The 26,595-nt window shown below is 45.1% G+C and overlaps 1 pseudogene and 2 gene segments (V, D, J or C); all 3 read right to left on the reverse strand.

The window, feature by feature from the left end:
* Positions 1 to 26,595, reverse strand: part of LOC106988734 (immunoglobulin lambda variable 5-39-like) — a 603,934-nt gene that overhangs the window by 567,249 nt on the left and 10,090 nt on the right.
* On the reverse strand, positions 2,133 to 2,799 carry LOC128312491 (immunoglobulin lambda variable 1-40-like). The segment is given in 2 exon segments: positions 2,133 to 2,539; positions 2,643 to 2,799. Coding segments are annotated over 2 exon segments (438 nt in total).
* Positions 8,035 to 8,131, reverse strand: LOC113596679 (uncharacterized; annotated as a pseudogene).

Below are 26,595 nucleotides of genomic sequence, written 5' to 3' on the forward strand. Positions count from 1 at the left end.
TTTCGTGGCACAGAGCCAAAGGCAGAGCTTCGGTCTACGAACCACAAGATCATGACCTGAGCCAAAGTCTTAAGCTTAACAGACTGAGCCACCCAGGCACCCCTACCAGTCTCCAATCGAAACCAATTTCAAGGCCTCATATTTCCCAGGTTCACTCCCGGTTCATATGTGATAAAAAGTCCATGGGGGTTATCCTTGAACTTTGAATACTTTTTGCTGTTGTTGCTGTATTATGAGGATCTCCTGTTATATCCCATCACCTCCATGGTACAGGCTCTGGGGCCTTTGAAGTCTCTGTTTGTCAAAAGACTACCGGCTCTCCACAAAGAGTTATCCACTGTACTTAATTCCCAATCTGGGTTTTGACCAGGCCTTTATACTTAGTCTGGAATTTAATTTTCTTCTCTGGTATACTTATGACCCGTTTGCCTCTCTATTGGTCCAGTTTTGTAAGTGTTCTCAGGATGAACATGATATAAACCATTATACAGTACAAGGGAATCGATCTTAGAAATTCGTTCTCTGCTCATCCATTAAAGGGCATTCAGGGAAGAGAACCCCACTCACATTCAACCCTATTATTTTATTTGGTAAATGTTCCCATGGGTTAACAGTGAAAAGGCAACAAAATGTCTAGATTTTTTCCGGTAACACCAGGGTTCTCTGGACAAGGTAGGAGGGGTTCATAGGCTTTTTTCTCTAAAATAGTGAGATTCCTTTCAGCATCATTCCAGACCGAGTCAGAGGGAAAACAAAGACACAGAAATCCTAGGACACATGCGGTTACGCTCTACTGGTCTCACCCTGGCAATTACATCTGCAACAGTCTCATTTCCAAATAAGGTCTTATCCTGAAATATGGGAGTTTTTAGAACTTTTAATCACATGAATTGTTGGAGACACAGTTCAACGCGTAACAATTAATATCCACAGTTTATTCAGATTTTCTTAGTTTTTCCCTAATGTCCTTTTTCTGTAGTAAGATCCAGTTAAGATTCTTTGTGACACTGAGTTGTGAATTGTCCTTAAGCTTCCCTTACTGTGACCCTTCTCCAGAATGTCCCTCTTGTTGGTGCCTTTGTGCATACTTACTGAGTGGGGGTTATGCCTGACGTCATCCAAGCCAATGGTTTACACCTGTTCCCTGAAATCTCTGCACGGGAATGTGTCTCATCTGATTCCATTTATTTATACCATCAGTTAACACTATGGACGGCTGACATATGTGTAGACACTGAGTTACAACCCAGTCCTTTTATGTTCCTGTGGTTGAAATCTTTCTAGTTTTGCCTCATGGGGGCCCTTTAAGTTGGCTCGTGAGCTCCTAGACACACCCTGTTTGTGTGTGTGCGCACACGGGTATGTGTGGTGGTTGTGCGCTGATTTGCTTGCGTTTGTTTGGGAGACAATGCCAGACAATGACAAGAGTGTCATTTAAGTGTCATTAGTATCATATACAATAATTCTGTGGCTCAGAATGTTTTACTCTGTTCACATGATTCTTTCATTTTCACCGTTTAGCACCCCCGCGACCTTCAGATGTTTGCAGAGTTTTGCTTCTTCCAATGTTGGATGTAATTGTCAAATTATTTATAAAAGTGGCACCTCCTGGGTGACCTCTTAGTTGGTTCCTGGTTTGGGTGATTACATTTAAACCTAGAATAAATATCCATGTGCCAAGTTTAGGTTGCTTTCAGGCTTTAGTGATTAGAAATAAGTTGTTATAAACATTGAATGCAGGGTTTTCCTATGGACAAAGGTTTTGAAACTTATCTTCATAACTTTATGCTTTTAAATTGGCATTTTTCACAATAATAGATAATAAGAAGAAACTAGCCACTGCCATGGAGTTAATAGTACCAGATGCAGATAAGGGTGACTTATTTTCAGGCACCACATGGGTAGAGTTCAGAGAAAAAATAAAAATGTTTCATTTATTTTAATATCAGAAGGAAAAATTGATATGATCTGGCCTAGAAGTAAAATACCTCAGCCGATAAAACAAGAGATTTCACTTTCATGAAGACTCTTTGTATCGGGTTTTCTGAGAGTGACTTTGAGAACAGAAAGGACAGGAGGAACCTCACTCACGGGAGGTGCCCTTGCATGGACCTGCGCCCAAGTCATCAGCCACGGAATGAGCAGAATCACAGGCTGAGCTGAGGAGGCAACTGCTGATGTGTTTCCCTCTTTACAGATGAGTAACTAGGTTTTTGTCTCACTTCCCCACAGGCCTGGACCACTGTGTAAGCACTGCCACTGCTGTCCCACGATGAGCAGTAATAATCAGCCTCGTCCTCGGCCTGGAGCCCAGTGATGGTCAGGGTGCCTGTGCTGCCAGACTTGGAGCCGGAGAATCGATCAGGGACCCCTGAGGGTCGGTTGCTATTAACATAGATGATGGTTTTGGGGGCCATTCCTGGGATTTGTTGGTACCAATCCACGTAACTACCAACTCCAGTGCAGGAGATAGTGACCCTCTGGCCCAGGGCCCCAGACACTGAGGATGGTTGATTCGGCCCCGACTGAGCCCAAATCCCTGGAAAGAGAAACAACAGAGAGGATATTCCTGGGGTCTAGAGACAAAAGGAGGAATCAGGCCCACACTTGTGTCCCCTTCCCGTGTCCCCACATCAAGTCACCTGTGCAGTGAGCGAGGAGGGTGAGGAGGAGAGGGGACCAGGCCATGTCGGAGGTCAGCACCGATCCTGCCTTCTGTTGCCTCACAGCTGAGCAGAGCCTCCCTTCACCTCTCCCTTCACCTCTTGATCTGTTGAGAGGGGGAGGGCCCAACCATGCAAATGCGACCTGTCTGTTTTCTGACTCCTCACTGACTTCTATAGGTGCCTCTGTCTGAGGATGTCAGGGGGATGGGCAAGGGAGAGGCAATTTCAGGGCAGGGGTGGGGAGGTCACAGATGTGAGCCCTGAGCAGAGGGCACAGGCAATGGCAGGTGACAGGACTCAGCTCTGGTCTGCAGTGACCCCTCAGAAACAGGGCTTGAGTGCCCCCTAGCGTCCAGACACAGACATGCCATTGTATGACGTGAGCAGAGCCCATCAGAGATCACTTCTGCCTCCCACTGCTCTAGCCTCTGTCCCTGCCTAAGGGCTAGGCCAGGTGTCCCCACATGTGGCCCCCATCGCCTGAGGGCAGACTCTGTTCTACTCAGACTCCTGGGGTGAGCCTTCCATGGCTCCCTTGACTGCTCATGGGTCAGGCTTGAGGAGGTGTCTCTACACACATTCCTCTAACAGTAACGGTGTACCCATAGGGGAAGGAGTTAACTGGATATGACAGTGGACGCAGGGCTCCAGGCACCCATGCCAATGCAGGAAGCATCAGAGAGCAGAGGGCAGCTCCCATGGGTAACTTTGGCAGATGGGACCTGACCCTGATGAGATTATTCTTTACTTGTGCTTCTTACCCAGATGGAGTGTGTTGATTCACACTCTATCCCGGCATCTATGTCAATGTGCTCATTGTCACACGTCTGAGTGATTCCAGTTTTCTCTCCCAAAGTACATCAGGAAATATCAGTGAGATCCTAAGGATCCCATTTGGGGCATCTTCTCTAGGATTCATGTATATTCTTTCTGAAACCCTTCCCAAATCCATCATAGCTCTGTTCCGGAGACCTTGCAAAGGACCATTTTCAGCCTATGTCTTCCCTGGTGGTCAAGAGGAACGTGAATGACTTTCTGGTCTTTTTATTCTATGGCATCAACGTATGTGTCTCTCGAGAACAATACCACATTTGTGTTCATGACTACAGCTTTGTAATATAATTTGAAAGTGCAAAGTATGGTGTCTCGAGGTTTGTTCCTTCTCAAGATTGCTTTGGCAATTTGGGGTCTTTTCTGGTTCTATACAAAATTTAGGTTTTTTTTTTTTTTATATCTTTGCAAAACGTCCTTGGAGTTTTTATGGGGATTGCATTGAATTTACAGAGTGCTTTGGGTAGTGTGGACATTTTAGCATTATATTTATTGTGGAGATCCCTGGATTTAGGAATTACCTGGAGGCTGTGTGTGAGGTCTACATGTTTGTCTAAGATGACCTCCAACTCTGTGCTTAAAAATGTGGATGGATTATGATGATTCAAACGAAAGAAGAGATACTAGTTTTGGCAATAAGGTAAAGAATGTGGATATGTGTATTTTTCCTTTTTTTATTCACTGATGTATTCTTTTTAATTCAAAAACCTTTCCTGGGCACCAGCTAAGTGCCGGTAGACTGCAGACACTCAGTGCTGAAAGGACAAACAAAACTGTCAAGGTCGTGGAGCCTGTTGGGTTTTCATGTGAGTCACTATGACAGACAAGGAGGAGATGTTTCATGGGAGGTATTCAATGGGAAGCATTAAATATTTATAGGACTAGAGCACAGGGTTCTATGTTAATCGAGAGTCGATGAATAGAAGTTGTGTGTGTGTGTGTGTGTATAACAATATCTTATGTTTTATTTATATGTACTTTGTGTTTCATATATATATATATACATATATGTGTATATATATATATATATGATATAAATCCCAGAAGATATATCTTAGATGTATTGTCATGAACAGTGCAGAGATGGATTAGATAAGTACTGGGGAAAACAATTGTGTGAATATTTACAGGAGGAGTAGAACCTTGTGTGACACACAGAAGGACTAGAGAAGGATCTGGTGTGAGTAATTATAATACTTTGCACACTGAGAAAGGAGGGCTTAGAGCACCAGGAACTTCTGAGTCATGGGATGAGCTCTGTCCTTACAATTCCCAAGCTTCTGTGTTTTTCCAAATGTGCAGTCCCGTCTAGAAATGGAACCCATCTGGTGCCGGGGACCCAGTCACCTCCAGTGTCTCCCTCACCACTGGGGCTTCCTGGCTGCATCCTGGGATGACTGTGTTGCTGACTATCGCCTATGGGTGCTCTTGGGAAAAGGCAACGTGAGAGGCACATGTCCCTTGTTTCTAATTACAGTCTGTCCTTGAAGAATCTCATGTGCATTCTTGTTAATGGACCCTGCCCCATAAGTGTGAAGATGGGCTCAGGTGCAGAGGATTATGGGGACTGGCTTGCCTGGGTGGGAAGTGACCTGACATGACAAAGAGATGGGATGTCTCCTCAGGCCTTCCTGATACAGCCCGCGGAGTGGTGAGCATGCCCTCTGCCCTTCTTATCCCTCAGTGCAGGACACAACTTCCCCGAGGGGTCACTCACCTGACGTCCCAACAACACAACTATCTAAGTTGTGGGGGAGCACAGAGTGATTCATGCTGAGGAAGCTACAGCTCTGAAGTAAGGACTGAGGTGTGGTGGTGCCTGCCACACATGAGGTCGCACTTGGGGGATCAGAAGCCCCCGCCCCTGTGTAGGGATGGGTGGGTTGCCAGGCAGGCTCAAGTCCAGAGGGTCCCTCTCTCTGCTCAACTCCAGTTCCTTCTCCCAGTCCTAAGTGAGTCTGAACTCTGAGACAGCAGGGGGCGCTGGAGGTCTGTCCCTGTGCCTTGGGGGAGGTGCAGGGATGGCTGAGGGGTGTCTGAGCTGGGCACCCAGTCCTTGAACCCTGCCTTGTACCCTCTGCTCTATGCTCACCGGGGCCCACGATTGGCTCCCCAGCCCCACCCCACACTCAGCTGTCACCATATTCAGTGAGTAGGTTTCGGGACCCAGGAGGGGAGTGATTTGCATGAAGGATTCCTCTCTGCTCTCCAAAGTGGGGAGGGGATGAGAGAGGCTTTGTGCAGTTCTCTCACTGGTGGGCTCAGTCAGGGGCACAGCCTGGGCTGTCTCCACCTTGACCTGGACCCCTCTCTTCCTCACCCCCCTCGTTCTCTGCTTAGGTGACTGGCTGTGGAAAGCAAGGCGAGTGATTATGGGCTGGGGTGTGCTGGGCTCCTTCTTCCCTTCTTTTGAAGAACAAGCTGGAGGCATTCCCTCACGACCTGCCTGTCCGTGTCTCCACTGCTCTGTTGCAGGGTCCTGGGCACAGTGTGCCCCGACACAGGAGGCCTCCCTGTTGGGGTTTCAGGGGCAGAAGGTGACCCTCACCTGGACGGGAATTAGCAACAGTGTTGGAGCAAATTATGTGGGCTGCTTCCAAGAGATTTCTCTCAGCATTACCACATCTGTGGTGCTCAGAAGAAATGGGCCCTCGGGGATCTCAGCTCGGTTCTCTGGCTCCCATTCTGGGAACAAGGCCTCTAGGACCTTCTCAGGCCTGCAGCCTGAGGATGAGCCATATTGTTAGTGCTCAACATGGGGCAGAAACATCAGTTCTGACATACTGCTGCAGGCCCATGGGGACCTGAGACAGAAAGCTGTCTCTGTCACCCCCAGGACTGCCGGTGAGAAACAGACAGGGAGGCATTGGAGACCCTGGAGGGTCTGAGGGTCTGACTGTGAGCACAGAGGAAATTTAAAGGGTCAGTGACAGTAGTTGCCTCTCATTTGTTTTTTCTTCCTTTCCTGTCTTTCTTTCTTTCTTTCTTTCTTTCTTTCTTTCTTTCTTTCTTTCTTTCTTTCTTTTCTTCTCTCTCTTTCTCTCTCTATCTCTCTCCCTTTCCTCTTTCCTTCCTTCCTCCCTTCCTTTCTTCCTTGGATAAAGAGCTTTATTTGGATTAAATGAGAGCTGGTTAAAGAGAAGGGCCCAAGACTCCAGTGAGATTAGGTTCCAAAAGGGCAGGCAGAGCTTATCAACCCAATGGACTCCACCTCCCAGCAGCCTTCCAGTTAGTAGGGTCAATAAAGGCCTGCTGGGAAATGTATTTGCCAGTAAATCACCAACGTTTGCCAACCATCACTACAATGGTAGAGTTTCTCTTTTCCATAATTAAATCTCCACAACACCTCCCATGACACCACAAATATTACAAAAAATGTTTTAAAAAATCTCATTTGACAGATCTTATACTCGTCTTCAGTATTTAGCTCCGAAGTCTCATCATCTGCCAAAAATAGTTCTACTAATCTCATCGGCTGAAACGTCCATCCATGTAGTGAGAAGACAGTCTTTGCTGGCCCATGGTCATTCTAATCCAATTTCCCCAGCCAGTAGGGCTGTATAGCAGAGTAAGGCTCAGATTGGGGGTGAAGGGGGAAGGGACGGGGCTTATTTTCTCTAGTATAAGTTCGCATCTAAAGCTTGGTCGGAGAGCAGAACCAGAAAGGCTTGAGGGAAGGGTCCAGGCCCTGTACTCGGTCAGAAGAGAAGGAGGAGGAGGAGGAGGTGGAGGAGGAATGCTTACCATGCTTGTTGTATTTGTATATCTGTAAGAACTTTCTTCATTTTCTTCCATGTCTTCTTTTCCATCTATTTTCCATGCCAGGTACCAAGGGATTCACGGGAGGAATGCCAGGACAGATGTTGGGTAGGGAGTAGGTAGGGACCTAGGGGTTGGCCTCCTGGATGCCCTGGTTATGGTGCAGGAAGGGGGTGCACTGGGGAGAAAGCTGGATTCCCCCGGGGAGCTGCTGCAGGAGATGGAGAGGGGCCTGGAAGGCAGGCAGGGTGGTCAGGTGGTGGATGGCAGGATGGGCACCTTCAGGGTACCTGACGTCAGTAGATCTGGATTTGGACCTGGCTGCTTGGCATTGGGATTCCACTTGTTCAGGTGTTTCCTCCAGCCTTTACACACACTACCACCCGGGCTTGACTCACCCTGCCTCTCACCTCAAGTTCTTTTTCCTAAAAATAAAACAAATCTAGTAAGATAATTTGCATGTCACCGAGTTCACTCATTTCAAGTATACAACCCAGAGGTCTGGAGTATATTTACGGAGTTGTGCAAACATCTTCATGATCGAATCGATAACATTTCCATCACCTGCAGAAAAAGCGCTGACCCACTACTAGTCACGCCATTGCCCCTCTCTGCACTCACCCCTTCGTCACCACCGGTTCCTTCCTGTCTGCAGTGACTTCCCTCTTGCGCACATTTCACAGGTGCTGAATCACAGAACAGGTGCCACTGTAAGCACTTCACTCACTGGCAATAAGAATGTGTGCATTGTTGCGGGAACATCAACACCACCATCTGTAAATACATGGATTGCTTCACTTGGTTGCTTGTCACTCTTGTGCAGCGACCATGCCGATCTATCTGTATGGTTCCAGTTTTAATGGCATCGGCTGTCACAACAGTAATCACTTACTTTTCCTTAGTGGTTTATACAATAATTAAGGATATCATTCTTTTGCAATTTTTATCTTCCAATATCAATTCACCCCTTCCATGATTTATGTTATATATTTGTACATACTTCTTTTTGTTCAACAATTTAGCCAGTAGTTGCTTTATTCTGTTATGAAAAGTAATACTGTGTGTTAATGAGACTGCTTTTCTGGTTTTGGTCTCGTGCATTTTTGCTTTACCCTTGGAGAGGATGCAGGCTGTGTCTCCTTTCCCTGGTTCCTATTCCCTCGTGCCTGGCGGATGCCAAATGTTCTTGCCCCTCATTTCCCTTGACTGAGGTGTTTCCAGAGTCCCTTCCTGACTTTCTCACCCCCTGTGCCCACAGCTCTGCAACTGAGACCTCCCTTCTCCCTCTTGCTCTTCCTGGATGCATGTCCCGTGGTCAGGGCTCAGGTCTCCCCACATGCCGGCCTGTGTCTTCACATTCAAGGGACTTTCTCCTCTCATGCTGGTTCAGGCCACTAGTCGCCTTCCCTTTCTGTCTCCTACAGCTTTTTCTGGAACTCACTTTTCTTCCCACTGATGCTCCTGACTTGTAGTGTGAGCACGGGAGTGAAGCCGCCAGGGTTTCCAGTCTGAGCGCTTATTTATTTGCTGATTTTCACTTCCGGGTTGTGTGAAGTTGCAACTTGGTCCATCTCATGCTTTATGGAAGGTGTGAATTTTGTGTAGTTTCCTCTGTCTTCTTAATTGTTGGTGTGTTTTTAACAGCTGTCATGGGTATTTCCAATTTCTTTGTTGGATATTACCTGAGCACCAGAATTTTCCATATTTTAATATAAAAAATAATTACAAAAGAATACCTCCTAAAATGTTTGATGCAGATGTAAAAAATAAATTATTTTATTTCATACTTTATCTAATATCTAACATTGACATATAAGGAAAAGTTATCAGGGCTAAGTGCTATGACCAATACACTTCATATTTCTCTTCAACTTCTTACGAATACAAAAAGAATGTAACTAAAAACAGAAGTGAAGTGTAATAAGAAAGAATCAGGTTTTTATTTGAGAAATGAAATATGTTATATAAAAGGCTCAGGGCATTTAAATTTAAAAATATTTTACTGAAAAAAACAATTCAGTAAAATCATCAGAAGTATATAAAATAAAACGTATTATTTTAATAAAATTTTAAATAAGAGTTTTACTTTTTTAAATCCCTCATTTTTTTTTTTACTCATGTCTTTAATTATTTAAGCAATTACTGTTCACATTTGGACTTCTTTTAAGTTAATTCTTCTGTTCTCTTTTTTATGTGTACTATTTTTTTCTATATTCATTTAGTTTTTCATAAGTTAAAAATAATGAAAATCGTCCTAATAAGATTACCAAAAAAAGTGAAAGTGCTGAGTAAACATGTTGAGATGTGTGCAATTTGTATTTTAAAGGAAATTGTAAAAGTCCCTGAAGTATATGAAAGCACATTTGAAAAAACTGGCGAATGTTTACTTTTGTCTTCAACAAGAAACTAACCATAAACATGTTAACCTTTTTAGCTGGTGATCTCATTTCTATCTTCTATGTTTTAGTTTGGAGTCTGGATAGAAGATACTTTCTAACTTCGAGAAGTTGAGGGCAACCTGACTATGTATTGAAGACAGGGCAAGACGTACCAATGAGTTACGGAGAGAATGTGAGATGTGAAGGGTCATGGAGTGTCTGAACTAGGGACACCCCGGAGGGAGTTTCGTAAATCCATGGTGGGAGCCGTCAGCATGGCCGTGTGCACCTGCAGCCACAGTCAGCTGGCAGATTTAGGGGGAGAAGAAGCATCCTGGTGGATGCCATGGGTGTGGGGAGGGGGCTAGTGAGGTGAGGAGACTAATCCTTGGTGGTTGATGAGGGATGGAGTATGGTGATAAAGACCCATGACTTGATGTAAGTGAGGAGGGACAAGGGGTATAAGGAAGTGAAGAAATCAGCAGGGAAAGGGAAAGAGAAAATGCAGTTTCTTTTCTGTTCCAAAAACCCTCCCACTCACCTTCACCCTGGACAGGAGGGGGTGCTATCTCTCCCACCCTGCCTCCTGCCTGGTCACCTTGACACCTTGGTTGTCGTAATTGTCACAAAAAATTGGTTGTGATAAAAGGTGATCTATTAAAAACTAGATGACAGCAGGGCTCCCTCAGCCTCTCAGGAGGTGTGATTCTCTTCCAGAGACCTCCTGCAAACTTCAGAATATAGAATCATTTTTCTTATGCCCCAGAATCTGTTTCCCAAGAACTATCTGGACAGTAGATCCTCCAGAGAAACATTCTCCTCTTGTTGCTTATGTTCCAGGCTTTAGCCTTTTCCACTGAAAGTCATCACAGTGGACACCTGGGGACACAGGGGACTGTGGGATGGCTGTGGTGTGGGGGCAGGAGGGCTCTCCTGGAACAAGGCCAATGACCAAGCATCCCAGGTTGAGTCTCTGTCCCCGCGGGCAGCACAGTCCCCAACCGTCTCTGGGCTCCAATCTGCAGCTGATACTGTTTGGTACATTGATTCTGGGAAAGCAGTCTCAGTGCTGCTCTCACAAGGCCAAGGCCCATAAGGATGTGACATATAATCTCCCTCTGCTCTCAGGGCTGGGCTGTCACTCCCTTAGTGACACCCTCAGGCAGGGAGGGGGAAACTTTACAGCAAACTTTTTTATTCCAATCCAGAGCTACAAGGCTTTTGACCTCAGGGACACAGTCCCCGTTATCTCCACCTCTCTACCACTCATATGTGAGTTCTTTGATGGGAACTTCCGGGTCCAGGTGACCTTAGTAATATCATCCTGTGTAAAGTGTCTGGTAATGTTTTTGACTTATTTTCTATTCAGGTTGTTTGTTTCCTGCACTTTGTTTGAAAAGTTCATTGTATGGTTCCTTCCTTTCTTCCTTCCTTCCTCCCTTCCTTCCTTCCTTCATTCCTTCCTTCCTTCCTTCCTCCCTCCCTCCCTCCTTCCCTCCCATCTATCCTTCCTCCTTTCCTTCCTTCCTTCCTTCCTTCCTTCCTTCCTTCCTTCCTTCTTTCCTCCCTCCCTCCTTCCCTCCCATCTATCTTTCCTCCTTTCCTTCCTTCCTCCCTCCTTCCCTCCTTCCCTCCCATCTATCCTTCCTCCTTTCCTTCCTTCCTTCCTTCCTTCCTTCATTCCTTCCTTCCCTTTTTTCCTTCCTTTCTTCCTTCCTTCCCCCTTCCCTTCTTTCCTTCCTTCCTTCCTCCCTTCTTCCCTACTTCCTTCCATCCTTTTTTCTTTCCTTCCTTTCTCATACACATTTATTTGTGTATTTATTTTGTACTGCTCAAATGTACAGAAGTTTGACAATTGATCTGAAATAAATTCTGTTTCTGGTTTATTGGTTTTCACTATTAGATTTTATTTTTGTCATTACTCTGGAGAAATGGTACACATCTTCTCTTATAGTATAGACACTGAGTATCAGATTTCCCAGTCAGTCAGCTCATACTACATACGAGTCATGGGCCGGGTGCTCTCCATCTGCTACAATGCTCCTGAACCCTCTGTGATATTCTCTCATAGTCATTGCCTTTGAAGTTGGCCAAATATGCCAGTGCTTCTAATAACTTGGGGAAAAGGAAAGAAACTTTGCTCTGGAGCGACTACCAGCGTCGGTAGAAAAAGTCCTTGTGAGGATCCCATCTGGAGGCCTGAGGAACATATGCTCTGAGCCCACACGTGTTGGAAACCAGCTGCCAAACAGGAGATTTTGTTCAGACACAAGGGATTAAGGACAGAACCAAGGTGTTCGAGTCTCATTCCTCACGTCTACTTGTCACTTCTACAGATATTCCACATAATCTGGCAGGTGCCTTGGGTGATTAACAATCTAGGATTATCTAAAAACTGACATTAAGCATGTAATTACCCAGACTGACCTATAAGTTCACCCATCATTACAGCTGGCACGGGTGTCCCTTACAGATTCTCTTACGTGTTACTGTTGTGCCAAACGTGTTGCAGCTGTTGTTTTGTGAGGGTCTCCTGAGAGGTGCCCTCAATCCCAGGGGACAGGCCCTGGCCTCTCCCATCGGTCTGTACATGAAAATACAATACTGGTGGGGAAAGTATTTTCTGCCCTTGCACCCTACTCTGGGTTTTAATGTACTTATTGGTATTTTCTTGGCAATTCATAGTTTTCTTCTGATGCAGTGATGTATCTATTACCTTTAAGCCTATTTTAAAATTGCTCTGCACATTAGGACTGATATAAAAAGAACACTGTATATAAATAAGGTGTATCAATGGACCCTTGCCTTTATTACAGATTCTTCTTCCACTGCTGGATAAGGACCCCCATGGCCTGTTATCTCCAACAACCTGGGCCCTGATTCACTGTACTGGGAAATACCCTGCTTGCTTTTTTTCATTTTCTTAGACTCCCTGTTCCTCCTTACTCACTTTAGAATCACGGATCATCCTTATCATCATAATGTATTCTTTGTAACCACCGACATTAGTCTTGCTTGCCTCGCTAACAGCCCCCACAGAACCCACTATGCCACTTCCTCCCCAGCGGTCTGTGGCTGCAGGTGCACGTGGCCGTGCTGACTGTTCTCACTCTGAATTTATGAGACTCCCTCTAGGGAGTGCCTAGCTCAGCCACTCTGTGATCCTCCATTTCTCCCATCCCTCTCTGTAATCCATTGTTACGTCTTTCCCCGCCTACAGTACATAGTCAGATTTTTCTCAATTTCCTTGAAGTTAGAATGTATCTCCCATCCAGACCCCAAATTGGAAACATTGAACTGTTACAATGCTTATATTTTGTTTTCTTCTTAAAGACAACAACAATATGTTCACCACTTTTTTCAAACGTGCTTTCACATTCTTCAGGGAGTTTTACAATTCCCTGTAATATACAGATTGCACACATCTCAGGATATTTGCTCTTACTGTAATAGCGCTCCCACTGGTCTTTTTTTAAGATTTAAAAACAATTTTTTACATTTATTTTCAGAGGCAGGGGAGGGGCAGAGAGAGGGAGAGAGAGAATCCGAAGCAAGCTCCACCCTGTCAGAACAGAGCCCAATGTGAAAACCATGAGATCACAAACCATGAGATCATGACCCGAGCTGAAATAAAGAGTCAGACGCTTAACCGAGCCACCCATGCGCCCCAGCACTCCCACTATTCTTAAAATAAAACTTGCTTCAAGCTTATGCATTCTTCATTTGCTGACCAAAGTTTTTTGGCCTATAGCAGAACTATCCTACTTTCCTTCAGATTTGCAGACCACTGGCCTTGAGGAGTGAAGGACCAAAGGCTCCCAGAGGATAAGTCAAACAGCAGATGTCAGTAAGTGTGTGCAGAGTCATGTCTTCATATGGTTCATGGTCTGGGCACCTGCTTCTCCTGCACAGAGCCCCTACCATTTTGACACCTTCCCGTGGTGAACCCTGGCTTCACCTGGACAAGAAAGATGGGTTTTGAGACATCTGTCCATAGTCTTCCCAGGTTGCCGTCTTCCTTTCTCACCTTCACTCGTCTCTCCAGCACTGATTTTTCAGTGACTATAGCACTGAACTTTGGAACGACTTTGGAACTGGTTCTTTGTCCAGTAACATTAGCACTTTTATTCTGTTGGTAATAATATTAAAATCATTTTCATTATTATTTTTTTGAGAGAGAGGAATGGAGAGAGAGAGAGCAACTGCAGGGGAGGGGCAGAGGGAGAAGGAGAGGGAGCATCTCAAGCAGGCTCCATGCCTGGCAACAGCCTGACCTGGGGCTCAATCTCACGACTGTGTTCCTAATGTAAGATGAAATAAGCAGTCAGTCACTTAACAGATGAGTGACCCAGGCATCCCTTCATTATTTTTTTTAAAGTGTTAATGTTAATTGGGGCGCCTGGGTGGCTCAGTGGGTTGAGCGTCCGACTTCGGCTCAGGTCATGATCTCGTGGTCCGTGAGTTCGAGCCCCGTGTCGGGCTCTGTGCTGACAGCTCAGAGCCTGGAGCCTGCTTTGGATTCTGTGTCTCCCTCTCTCTCTGCCCCTCCCCCGCTCATGCTCTGTCGCTCTCTCTCTCTCTCTCTCTGTCAAAAACAAACATTAAAAAAAATTTTTTAAAGGTTTTAATGTTTATTTTTGAGAGAGAGAGAGAGAGAGAGAGAGACAGATACAGACACAGAGAGACAGAGTGCAAGTGGGGGAGGGGCATAGACAGAGGTAGACACAGAATCTGAAACAGGCTCCAGGCTCTGAGCTGTCAGCACAGAGCCCAAGGCGGGGCTCAAACTTGGGAACGATGAGATCATGACCTGAGCCAAAGTCGAATGTTTAATAACTGACTGAGCCACCCAGGATTCCCCTCCCTTCATTATTTTTCACTTATGAAAAAGTATCCTTATTATTTAAAGATTATTGAAATAATTAATAGACACTTTAATTTATATTTCTGATGACTTCACTGAATTTTCTTATCAGTGCAATATTTTTAATCTAAATACCTTGAGCTTTCTATAAGCAGAAAGTTTGGAGGTCCCTAGAACAAAACCAAAACAAAAGAAAAATAAAGACAGAAAAAGAGGAGACAGCTTTCCTGACCCAAAAGCAATAATTTAAGCCCCCAGCTGTTTTCTGGAATCCATACCCTGCAAGCTCTACTTGCCCAGTACACATCTTGCAGAACCTTCTAGGAAGCGTTGGAACAAGTAACTACAACAACCTGGTCATAGAAGATTTTAAGGGAACAAAGGGAATGCGAAAACTAAGTCTCTGCGAGGTCAGGAAACAGTCTGACCACATCAGAGACAAGAACTCAGTGGTGTCACACCCAGTGTTGTTTCAAAAGTAAAGCTGACCTAAAGCACATTCTTGAGTTGTTTTTGCAGGGTTCAAACCGCGCCCCAAAGGGTTAATGAGGTTAAAACTGTCCCCAGCAGGACCTGCACTGACACCCCTTCTTTTTTCACAGGAAAGTCAACCTTCTGTTTCAGAGGCAAACAGCAGGACGGGCTTGGCAGCTTAGACCAGTTACATCCTCCACCAGCTCCACCTGCTCAGATGGACCCCGGCGTGTCCTCCAGGGACCTCCGCCTCAGGATGATGTTCAATCTCTGCTCTCGGAGGAGCACAAGCTTCAGCTAACACCTCACAGGATACACACACAGGCCCGTGCTCTCAGGTGCCCTGTACAACCTGGTGCCACCTTACGTGGGATGACAAAACTCCCTCTTCTGGGTCTCCATCCTAACCCTAAATCAAAGGAACCCACTCCCCTCCGCTCAGGGAGTCACAGCTTTGGAAGTTACTCCGCTGATCTCCTTATTGGCTGCAGATCAAGATTCCTTTGTGTGACATCTAGTGCAGCCTCTCGCCCTGTGAGTCACCAAGGAGTGAACTCATGGTGGTTCTGTTGCATCCACACGACTCCTGAAACAGAATGCTACGGGCACCAGTGACAGTCACAACAAAGTTTATTACAATGAGAGGCAAGGCCGACCGATCTGGACCAACACCCTTGATAAGAGTGCGGCCCCTAACAGCCGAGGTACAGAGTTTTTATAACCGATCACATCGTTTTATCATCACCTGGGAACAGAACAAAGAAACAGGTTCCAGATGAGTTAGAAACAGTTGCCTAATGAGGTGTTTACTTTAGACTTTCCGCCTCTAAGTTGCAACCAGTGGATCTCCCTGACCCTGCCTCTGATGCTCTTTTCTTTGAACTTTTGTTTCCTTAATTGGTGAAGCCTAATTTACAAGGGTATGAGGCGTAGTTTACCAGAGCAAAGCAAGGCTGTTATCTCTTAACCTTCAGTGTCAACACAAAGCTGTTATTTTTCAAGCTAAGCATTAGCCCTACACTACAATTTAACCCTTACAGTTCTGTGACACTTGGACCTGATACATTTCATCCCTTAACAAGAAAACCTGGCTTATTCTCCCTACTCTTTACCTGTGGTTTTAGTCACATTTATTGAATGTATTAATAAGAAATTGCCAATACATATAAACTAAATATATTTGATCGTTTTTACTCCTTATATCAATGTTAGAATCCAGTAAAAAATAAAAACAGTAATTAATTTAAGAAGTATTCTTTAAAGGAGGTTCCCTTTTGATATGATTTTTTCACATTTAAAGAAAATTTTCATGAGAGTTTCCAGGTAGCTGAGGTGAAATATCCATGACAGCTGCATGATTAAGAAGGCAGAAGAAACTACACAAGACTCACACTCTTTTAACACATGAGACAGACCGTGCATCATCTTCACGGAACATGGAAGTGAAATAAATGAGGAAGTAAATGCAAATGCAAAAGTAAATGCAGGGACCCTGGTGGCCTCGCTCGCACGCTCACACCACAAGTCATGAGCTTTAGTGGAAAGAGAAGTCAGTTCCAGAAACACCTGTGAAGAGAGAAGGAGAAAGCTAGCAGCGGCCTGAACCACCCTCAGAAGAGAAAGTCCCCTGAGTGTGAAGACACAGGACAGCGTGCGGGGAGACCTGACCCTGACCACAGGATGGGCATTCAGGGCGAGCAGGAGGGAGATGGGAGGTCTCAGATGCACTGTTGTGAGCAGATGGGTGAGAAAGTTGGGAGAGCAGCTCTGGAAACACCTCAGTGATGGGAAAAGAGGGGGAAGGAGACAGTAAGCACCTGCCAGCCACGAGGGATAAGAAAGAAGAGAAAAGAGAAACAGCCCACCTCCCTACCACAAGGAAAGCAAAAATGTATGATACAAAAACTAGAAAAATTGTCTAATAATCACATAATAATTTTCATAACAGAATGGAAGAGTCACTGGCTAAAGTTTTGGACAAAAATGGAATCTTCAAAAGTATACACAGTTTAAAAATGACAAGGGGATAACAGATATTGGAAAATTAAAATTAAAAAAATGAAATCTGTAATTACTTGGTAGAGTGCTAAAGAAAAATAAATTATGCTTATTTAGACAGCCTCTTATTAAAATGGGAATCATCCAGATCGGTTAGCACGGCATCCGTACAAGGGTGGTTTGCAAATAAGTGAAGAGGGGTCCATGCCATGGAGGATATGCACCAGGTTCTGCTTCTGAGCGCACAAGTGAGACACCTGCACAAACGTCTCGCTCCCCTCCTGGGAAAGCAGAGTGGAACCCTTCATGCAAGTCATTCCATCCCCTGGGGTGCCGGAACTGAATTTGGGGAAAGCTGGATGTGAGTTGGGGCTGGGAGGCCTCTCCTGGGCTGCAGTGAGCACAGAGCAGAGGGCACAATGTAGGACCCCAGGCCTGGGTTTCCAGCTTAGACCCCTACAGACTATCAGGGAGAATGTGACCTGAGCCCAGTGAGCACAAGGGCAGAGGGCACATACGCCCCTCCACAGCGTCTATGTGGGAGGCCTGAGGGGACAGCCAATCTCTCTCTCAACTCAGGACATTTCCCACTCTTGCAGTTCGTTCCCTATAACCCTGGGCCCTGACCTTGTGTGTGTGTATGTATGATTTAAGTATATATATATACTTAAGTATATGTGTGTGTGTGTGTGATCATACATATGAAACACAAATTACTTACATAAAATATTAGATATGGATATACATATATACACATTTCTAGCCAACCACTCTCACTTAACATAGAACTGTATGTCCTATTCCTACAAATGCTTACTGTTTCTCTCTGAACTTCACATAAAACATCTGATCACTGTCTTTCATAGTGAGTTAGATGAAAACCCAACAGATGTCCATGACCTCACAATTCTGTTTGTTCCTCATAGCACAGTATGTGGAGCTTGTTGATACTTAGCTGGTGCTCAGTCAATATTTTTAAATTAAAAAATAAATCAGTGAATAAAAAAAGAAAAAAATACACATATCACTTTCTTTAACTTATGGCTAAAATGTACATCTCCATTTTATTTTGGACCGTCATCATCCATCCAGATTCTTACCCACAGGCACAGGTGTTATCTTAGACACATCCTTATACCTCACACATAACCTCCAGGTAATTCCTAAATCCGGTGCTTTTCACAACAAAAGTAACTTTAAAATGTCCATGCTACCCAAATCAATCTATAGATTAAATACAATTTCTGTGAAAAGTCCAATGACATTTTTTCACAGAAATAGAAAAAAAGTCCTGAAGTTTGTATCGAGTCAGAAAAGCCTCCAGGGGCCAAAGCAATCTTGGGAAAGAACTGTTGCAGGGTGTATGCCCAGAGTCACAAAAGGTGAGTCCGCAAACAAAGTGCTGTTAAGTGAAGGTCCTCATGCTCGAGTCGGAATGAGGTCCCAACTCTAGAATGAAGCTTCTTTTTATTAGGATAACTGCTAAAGACTATGTACATAAAGTCAGCTAAGCAAGTGTGTTACTCAATCTAATGGTCTAGCTTTTCAAGGTTGAATTTCCAGTTAACTGGTTTCTGTATCACTAGGAAGGGTCAGATGTGAAGGAGGATCCACTTTGGACACGTTCAGCTATGTAAACATGTCCAAAGCCTTGCACCTTCTCCAGCCCTTCCCTTTTGAAGTCTTTTCCTTTGAGGCTTCTCTCCTGCATCTCCCACAAAGGACAAAGCTGGAGTCATCATACTTTCTGCTTTCAAATTTTGTAGTCATGAAAACAGTGTGGTACTGGTGTAGAATGAGACACATAGATAGATGCCACAGGAAAAAAAGAGACCAGAAATAAATGCAAATTCCCCTTGACCACCAGGGAGGATGTAGGCTGAAAACAAGGACATTGCACGGTCTCTGGAAGAGAGCTAACGTGGATTTTGAAGGGGATTCAGCCAGGAATGTGCGTGAATCATACCGCAGATGCCCCAGATGAGATCCTCAGGCTCTCACTGGTGTTTCCTGACACATTTCGGGAGAGACAGCTGGAAATGCCGGACCCCGTGCAATGGGACACATTGATACTCATGCCATGGTGGGCAGCGTGCATCCACATGGTCAATCTGGGGTAAGAAACGCAGCCCAAAGGACACTTTCACCTGGGTCAGGGCACACCTGCCAAGAGCCGCTGCAGGAGCTGCCCTCTTTTCTCTGCTGCTTCCTGCGTTGGCACGGGGTCCTGGGCCCTGGTTCCGCTGTCATTCCAGGTTACCCATTCCCCTGCTGGTGCACTGTTACTTTTGGGAATGATGAAAAGGTCCTAGAAATGGATAGTTGTGACGGTTACATAACACTGCAACTACACTTAGCGCCTGTGAGAATGATTAAAATAGTAAATTTACCGTTATGTTTATTTTTGGAATTATTAACTAAAAGTTGAAAATCAAAATTATATTTAAGAAGCTATAGTCAAACAAATACCCTTGCCACCCTTATATGTGCTCCCCTATTGTAACTCACCCCATCACTAACAAGTTACAGCAATTAAAAAAATTTGTTTTCTTCCTTCAGATTCCACACGTAAATGAGACTGCACAGTATTTATCTTTCTCCGCTGGGCTTATTTCAGGTAGGGCAATGTCCTGCAGATTCGTCCAAGCTGTCGCTAATGACAGGACTTCCTCCTGGAAAGACCCATGGGGTTGACTTCCTTTGTGCACACATGGGGGAGATCCTGCTCCTGGTACCCCACCGCCTTCCTACTACTGGGATCACTGATGAGGAGAGGAGAATAGGACACAGTCAGTGCCTTGGGGGCTCGGGACGCCAGCCACAGGGGTGCCCATTGGGCCCTGGTGGTGGCAGCTGTGGGAAACTCACATCTGAGGGATCTACTTCACCCACCTTCCCGAGAGCAGGCTCAGCATTTTGGAGCAATGGTGACACTTCCTCTTCACCCTCACAAGCCCCACTGGGAAGTTTGCTAACCTGACACCCAAAGCTCCTCCCAGGGCTAATCGTCATCTCCCGACATCACACCTGAAAGGCAGGTACCCAGCCAGTGCGCCAGGCCAGCGGAGACACACAGCGACTCAGTCAGCCCTGAGCACAGGAGCCTGGAGGGAAGGGAGGGCCTCGGCTCTGATCCCTGGAGATACAGAGTACATATTGTGGAGGCCTGTCCACCAGCCAGGATGGTGCCTGCACTCTGAAAACTAACTAATTTGATGTGCCTTTGTGAAGAGAACAAAAGCCAGCTCAAAAGGCTCTGATATTTACACGTGGCTGACCAGACAAATTGTCTGTGTTATCATCGTTATTTTGTTGCCTTTTCTGTTTTTAATTTCCCTGAGAGTTCTGATAGGTTGCATAAGAAACTGGGAAGAAGTCATTCAGATCCAGAAGCCACTGACAGGTACAGTCAGTGTGTATGCAAGTTATTTCAAACTTCAGGAGAGTCAGAATGCAAGGGTCTGACAATTAATGAAATGGGTATAGGACACCCACCAGGTGTCATTATGGCTGGTGGTCACAGCGGAGGGTCCAGCTCCTCCCAGGCAAAGGCTGCCATAAATGCTCGTGCAATACAGGGTCCTTAGGAAGGTTTAGCCTGCACCCCAAGATACCTCAGGAGAACATGGTGTGTGCCTGAGACCCCTGTGGCTGGATCGTGTGGAGAAAGGGAGGGAGAGGAGAGGTCACCCGGGGTGCTCTGGGCCCCATGGAGGGAAGAACTCTTTTAACAAATGTGAATTTATCCTTTCTTCTTAAGCTGGTAGATACAGGGGCTGAGACCCAAAGCCACTACTCCTCAGCTCCTTCCCTCGCCTTCCTGTCCCCAGGCCTAGAGGTCTATCAGTGACAGCCAAGGCCAGTCCAGGGGTCCTGGGTCACAGAAGCATGGACTGCATGGTGGTCTTGGAAAAGGAGGGGATGAGGTCACTGGAGAGGGAGCTGCAGGTCAGGAATATGACCTCAGGGAACAGGATCTGGAAGGATAGACAAAATCTGAGTGAACCATGGATTAGAGAAGTCTTCCTCCTTCCTGCCTTCCTTTCTTCTCCTGTGAGAACTGGGCATGGATATCCTCTTGCGTATTTCCTTATTTTTAATGAGAATTTCATTCTCCACAGGGATCACTGCTGGGATCCCTGCGACTCCCTCCATTTGTCTCAAACTTTTAATCCCAGCTGTGCCTCTGGTCAATGCCACTCATTAGAGATTTAGCTCCACAGAAAATCCTAGGACAGAACTTGGGACAAGGAGACCTGGAAGATGTCACTGGGGGTCAGCTGGAGAAAGATGACAACAGAGGAAACAGGGAAGGGGGAATGACACATGTCCCCCGGTGGGACACAGGGAGGTGACAGAGTGGACCCTCAGCTATGGGAGATGGAGGGATGTTCCAGAGGGTCTTGTGGAAGGAGGGTGATGCCCAGAGAGACAGAGATGCCCTGACTGACACAGGTGAGGTCAGGTGGGAGAGCAGATGGAGGGCAGGTGAGGGGTCTGCTGTCCCCGCGTCACATGGCAACCATGATTTAGACAGGTGTGGAAACATCACAGACAACCAGGGCTGAAGGATGCCTTTCCTCCCCCATAGGAAGGATGGGGGTGTTACTGTAACTCCTTGACTGAGGGCTTAGTCTACACCATTCATTCGTTCATTCATTCATTCAATTCATTCATTCATTCTTTCATTCAACCCACATTAAAGTAATTTCCGCAAGTGTAAGATCAGTGCTCATCACAGTGTGAAATAAAATATGATTTTCTATTCATTTCAGAGTTGTGGTACACTGTCTGTTTCATATGATGTGCATGGTTGCTGTTTGCCTTTCTCCTTCTCTGTATTTGACAGCCCAACTTATATTACCCAAAGGTTCCTACCCAATTGATTTGTGTCTATTTATCAAAGGAATCCTTGATACACTGGGAAAAAAGGATACAATTGTATATGCACCAAATGTAAAATATAAGGAGTATCTAAAATTTAAGACAAAAGGAAGAATCAAAAAGAGTAATTGACACATCTGAAAAATACAATGTCAGCTTCCATAAGTCACCATGAAATATAGAAATAATTGACGAATATCATATTGCTTAGAAATAGCAACTGAAATCGGGGCAGTTTGAAAACTAATGAATTTATTCTTCATTTATCATAATAAACTGGGGAGTCACACTAATCAGCCGGAATCCCTGACCTTGAAGGGAGCCCTGAGCCAACCCAAGAAACTCTCAGATATTCTTAAGGCACCCCAAGTCAGAAAATCCTTCCCTGCTGGGAAGGCCTGTGTTTCAGGAAGGATTGGAAAACTGGATGTGGGAGAAGAACCCAGGGCCCTGGAGTCCCTCACGAAGTTGGAAGGGACAGAAAGATCCAGCTAACCCCTAGTGGCTTTTAACATGAGTCAGAATTACAAATAAATGCAACAACACCTCAGTAATTAAGGGTTTTTAAGGGAACAAAGGGAATACAAAGGTTAACAATCTCCACCAGGCCAGGAAAGTGCTTCACCACATCAGAGACAACACAGCAGAGGGCAAACTCCCAGCGCTGTGTCAGAGGAAGCAAGGCCCTGCATTCCTTTCCCCAGGTCAGGAGCTCAAACCTCCTCCAGTTTATACTGGCTCTGGGAGCAGGCCCCTGGCCCCTTCCCCTCGCGGGACGGTTACTTCTGCTTCCTTATAGTGTCAGTCTCCACACGAGGAGGAGCGCAAGCTGCACGGACATAACCTAGGATGCAGGCACGGTCCTGTTTTCGAAGTGTGCCCGTGCGACCCGATAGCCACCTTTCGCAGGGTGACAAAGTCCCATTTCTGAATATCGATCCCGATGACTAAATAAAAAGAACCCGTTCACTCCTGCTCTGAGACTCAAGGCTTTGCAAGTTATTCCTCGTGATCTCATTATTTTGCTGCAAATCCAGTTTCCTCTGTGAGACCACACACCTGGCAGAGTCTGTAAATTTCACTCTGGGTGGAAAGAACTCAGCTTATTTCCGAGACAGCAACTTCATTTTCCTCTCCCTCTCTCTCTAAGTTCTATTACTTAAATATATAAATTATAATATATGATATATAAATTGCAACATGGAACATACATATAATGCGTATATGCAATCTATAGTGTTTTATATCATACAAGATACCTATATTTAATAGTTATATAATACAGTTACACATGTAATAATTCAATATAACATATTACACATATTTAAAATGTGTGTTTATATATTGCTTATATATTATACATAATTTTGTAATATGTAATATTTATTTATAATAAATATCATATATATATATATATATATATATTTCTTTTTGCCCCTATCAAGGGCCCAGATGCCCTCGATGACAAAGTAGCACAGTCTGACAGAGGCCCTTGAAGGAAAGCTGGAGGCTACAAGGTGAGAAAGAATGGGGGTGATGACCAGCCATGCACAGATGATGGAAAGAAAGCCATGCAAATACTTTCAGGGGAGGTTGCTCCCCTACCTGTCAACCCAGCATCTTTTCTCTTCAGCCCTAAAGGTAACTCCCTGTCTGTGAGAGGAGGTAAAGAAAGAATCAGGACAGGCCAAGGAAGCCCCAAGTTCTGCTGGTTGAGGACATGTTGCTGGAATTCCCATCCTCCCCTCCCCAGGGTTCCCTTGCTCTAGAACCAGAGAATATTGCAGGTGATTTTTTCATTATGCAAACTTCTCCAGTTGTGGGATTACCTGTCCCTACCTGAACACCACCTGGGCATTGACTCCTTGGGGTTGGAGGATAAAACATGGGAGTGAGGGAGTCAGAGCTGATGGCTCATGTGGGTCCCTGCAGGGTCACACTGCCGTGAGGACACTGCCTGACGGGGTTGGAGGATAAAACATGGGAGTGAGGGAGTCAGAGCTGATGGCTCATGTGGGTCCCTGCAGGGTCACACTGCCGTGAGGACACTGCCTGACGAGTGTGCGAGAATTATTAAGTGGTTCCCTAGTTGGTCAGCTCCAGAAGCCTGGCCAAACAGGACAGGTCCCACAGTGCCACCTGCTGGGCTTAGACACTAAGTGGTCTAGTCCTTCTGACACCTCCCAACACCCCTGGAATGGTGTCCAGACTTTTGCAGTTGGATCTAGAATGGTGCCATTGACGGGTGCAGAGGGATGAAGAGGTGCCCTCTGTGCTTTTTTAGGACTGGTTGTATTTTTTCCGGGTCACTAATGACCTCCATGTGGTTAAATACACGGTGTATCGATTGCACAGTGTTAATGCTACCAGGTATTACCTGACATCAGAGTTTGCCTCTTCGAGGTGCCTGGGGTCATAACCAGTCTAGTGTCATCTTGAACCTAATGAAAGACTTAAAGTTCTTAGAGTTCCAAGGTGGTTCACGCCTCAAAATAATTCTACTTGGACTTGCCTTCCAGTTTGACCATTGTTGTTGTGGGTTTAGATTCTCCTGCTAGGTCCCTTCAACCCACACCGCAAGGACTTCTGATGCTTGTCTTTGCCATGAGGATAGAATGCTGTCAGAGAAATGTGTCTTCTGTTCCTGATAACTTTTCTGGGTTCAAATTTCCCTTGAACTTTAGCCTGACAAATGCTTATAAATTTGACACTCTGATATACTTAATATATCAGTTTTATAATTTTATTCAGTATGAGTATTGGCATAAACAAAACATTAATATAAATGGAGCCCTCTTCCCTTCTGAGGGGTTCTCCACTTCTCTTTCACTGAAAATGTTGGAGTAGTAATGACCTATTGCTCTACATGCATTGGACCCTAACCAAGATTTTTTGTTCAGCACTCCATGGAATTCATGAGGGTTGGGTGTTTAACATCTCAGTCCAAAGAACAGACATTTATCCAACATCTTTCCAAACAAAGAACCAGAGGGGGTGAGCAGTAGACCTCTTTGGATTATACTGGGGGCAGTAAGCACTTGGCGAGACATCACTGAATGTGGAGATGGATTTGGATGGTGTTGGTTATATCTTCACAATATTAAGTCATCCATCTTATGGACGTGCTGTCTTCCCATATATGTAAGTCTGTTTAATATGTTCAGCAATCTTTTGTAGCTTTCCGATTCCAAGGCTTTTGGCCATTTGGTTAAGTTCACTCCTAAATGTCTTGTTCTTTTTGATGCTGTCCTGAGTGGAGTAATTTTGTAGTATCCTTATGGGCTTCTTCAATGTTGGTGTAGAGAAAGCCACCTGATTAGTCTAGAGAATTACTACTTGAACTTTTGTAGGAGATGCTACATAGATAGCATTTAGGGTTATAATAAGAGTTTGTTTCCTATGTGGGAACAGTAGGAACAAGTAATGAAGCAGGAGGGAATGAGAAAGTGACGCTCTGCCTCCATGACCATGAAATGAGCAATCTCACATGGCAGACACTGTGCACACGAGGAGGTAAATAACCAGATAGAACCCAGGCCATCTCCACTTATGATGGAAACTGAAAATTCTAAAGCTTTACTTCCTTTCAAGTTTGAGAAACACTTCATTTCTATGTTCCAGAACTTTTTAGCTATTTGTGAAACATAGATTTCATAAGCACCAACTATTCTCTGACGGGTACAATGGGGGAGTAACACGGAGGGTCAGGGAGGAGCCGGCTCTGTGTTCCTGTCTCCTGTGTTCCTGACCCAGTGGTTCTATCAGGACTGAGAGGAGAGCTCTGCTTCCAGAACTCTGCTTCCTCAGGGTTTGGCCCCTCGGAGAGGACACCAGACCTCCCAGCACCCAGCGCCTCTCTGCTGGCTGACCAGTTCTCACTCCTTCCTTCAGCCTCCAGCATCTCTCCACACTTCCTCTCTGAACCCTTATTCCTCTTCTCTTAGATCAACATCATCTAAAAGAAGCCCTCTAGCTTTGACACCCACCTTGGACTATTGGATTATTTCAAGGTGGAGACAAAAAACGTATTCCACTCCAGTTATTCATCTTTTCTTTTATATTTACAGTGGGATTATGCACTTAGTTACCTATAAATTTTAAATTACAAGTTATTCCCAGATAATTGTGCTTTTATTGACTCAAGTGCTGCATTACTGAGACATCTTCAATTACAATTTAACAAGTTATAGAAATCATTCAGTATTTGTCCTCTATAAGTAAAAGACCAATAAAGTGCAATTTTCAAATACAAGATCGTATTTGAAATGTATGTTAATATCTAAAATATGTAGGTGTCAGTAGGGTATGACGTGCACAGACAAAAGTTCAGGGTATTTCATGTTGAGGGGTCATGGAGACCACTTATGTGAATCCTTAGGAAAGGAGGTTGCCAAATATCATCAGTCCTTCCTGAGATATGTGGGTCTGTCCCACCTAGGGATGACAAGTGATTAGAGTGAAAGGAAATGGGTCAGTCACCAGATGGGAAGGAGCTCAAAGATTTGGGGATGCCCTGGAGAGGAGAGAAGGTGAAACAAGGAAGTGAAGGGGGAGGGAGGAACCTCTAAGGCAGAGAGAAAGGACCCCCTCTGCCTGGTTCATCCCACACTCTCCACACAGAGCCCCTGCCCCTCCACAGGAGAGCTGTCTGAGGAGCCTGCAGAATATGGTGAAAGGAAGGGCTGAGGGCATGAAGAAGCTGGAGGGGCACAGAGAACCTGCAGGAAGATTGATCCAGTCA

This window comes from Acinonyx jubatus, chromosome D3 (assembly GCF_027475565.1).
Source record: "Acinonyx jubatus isolate Ajub_Pintada_27869175 chromosome D3, VMU_Ajub_asm_v1.0, whole genome shotgun sequence".
In the NCBI taxonomy this organism is placed as follows: domain Eukaryota; kingdom Metazoa; phylum Chordata; class Mammalia; order Carnivora; family Felidae; genus Acinonyx; species Acinonyx jubatus.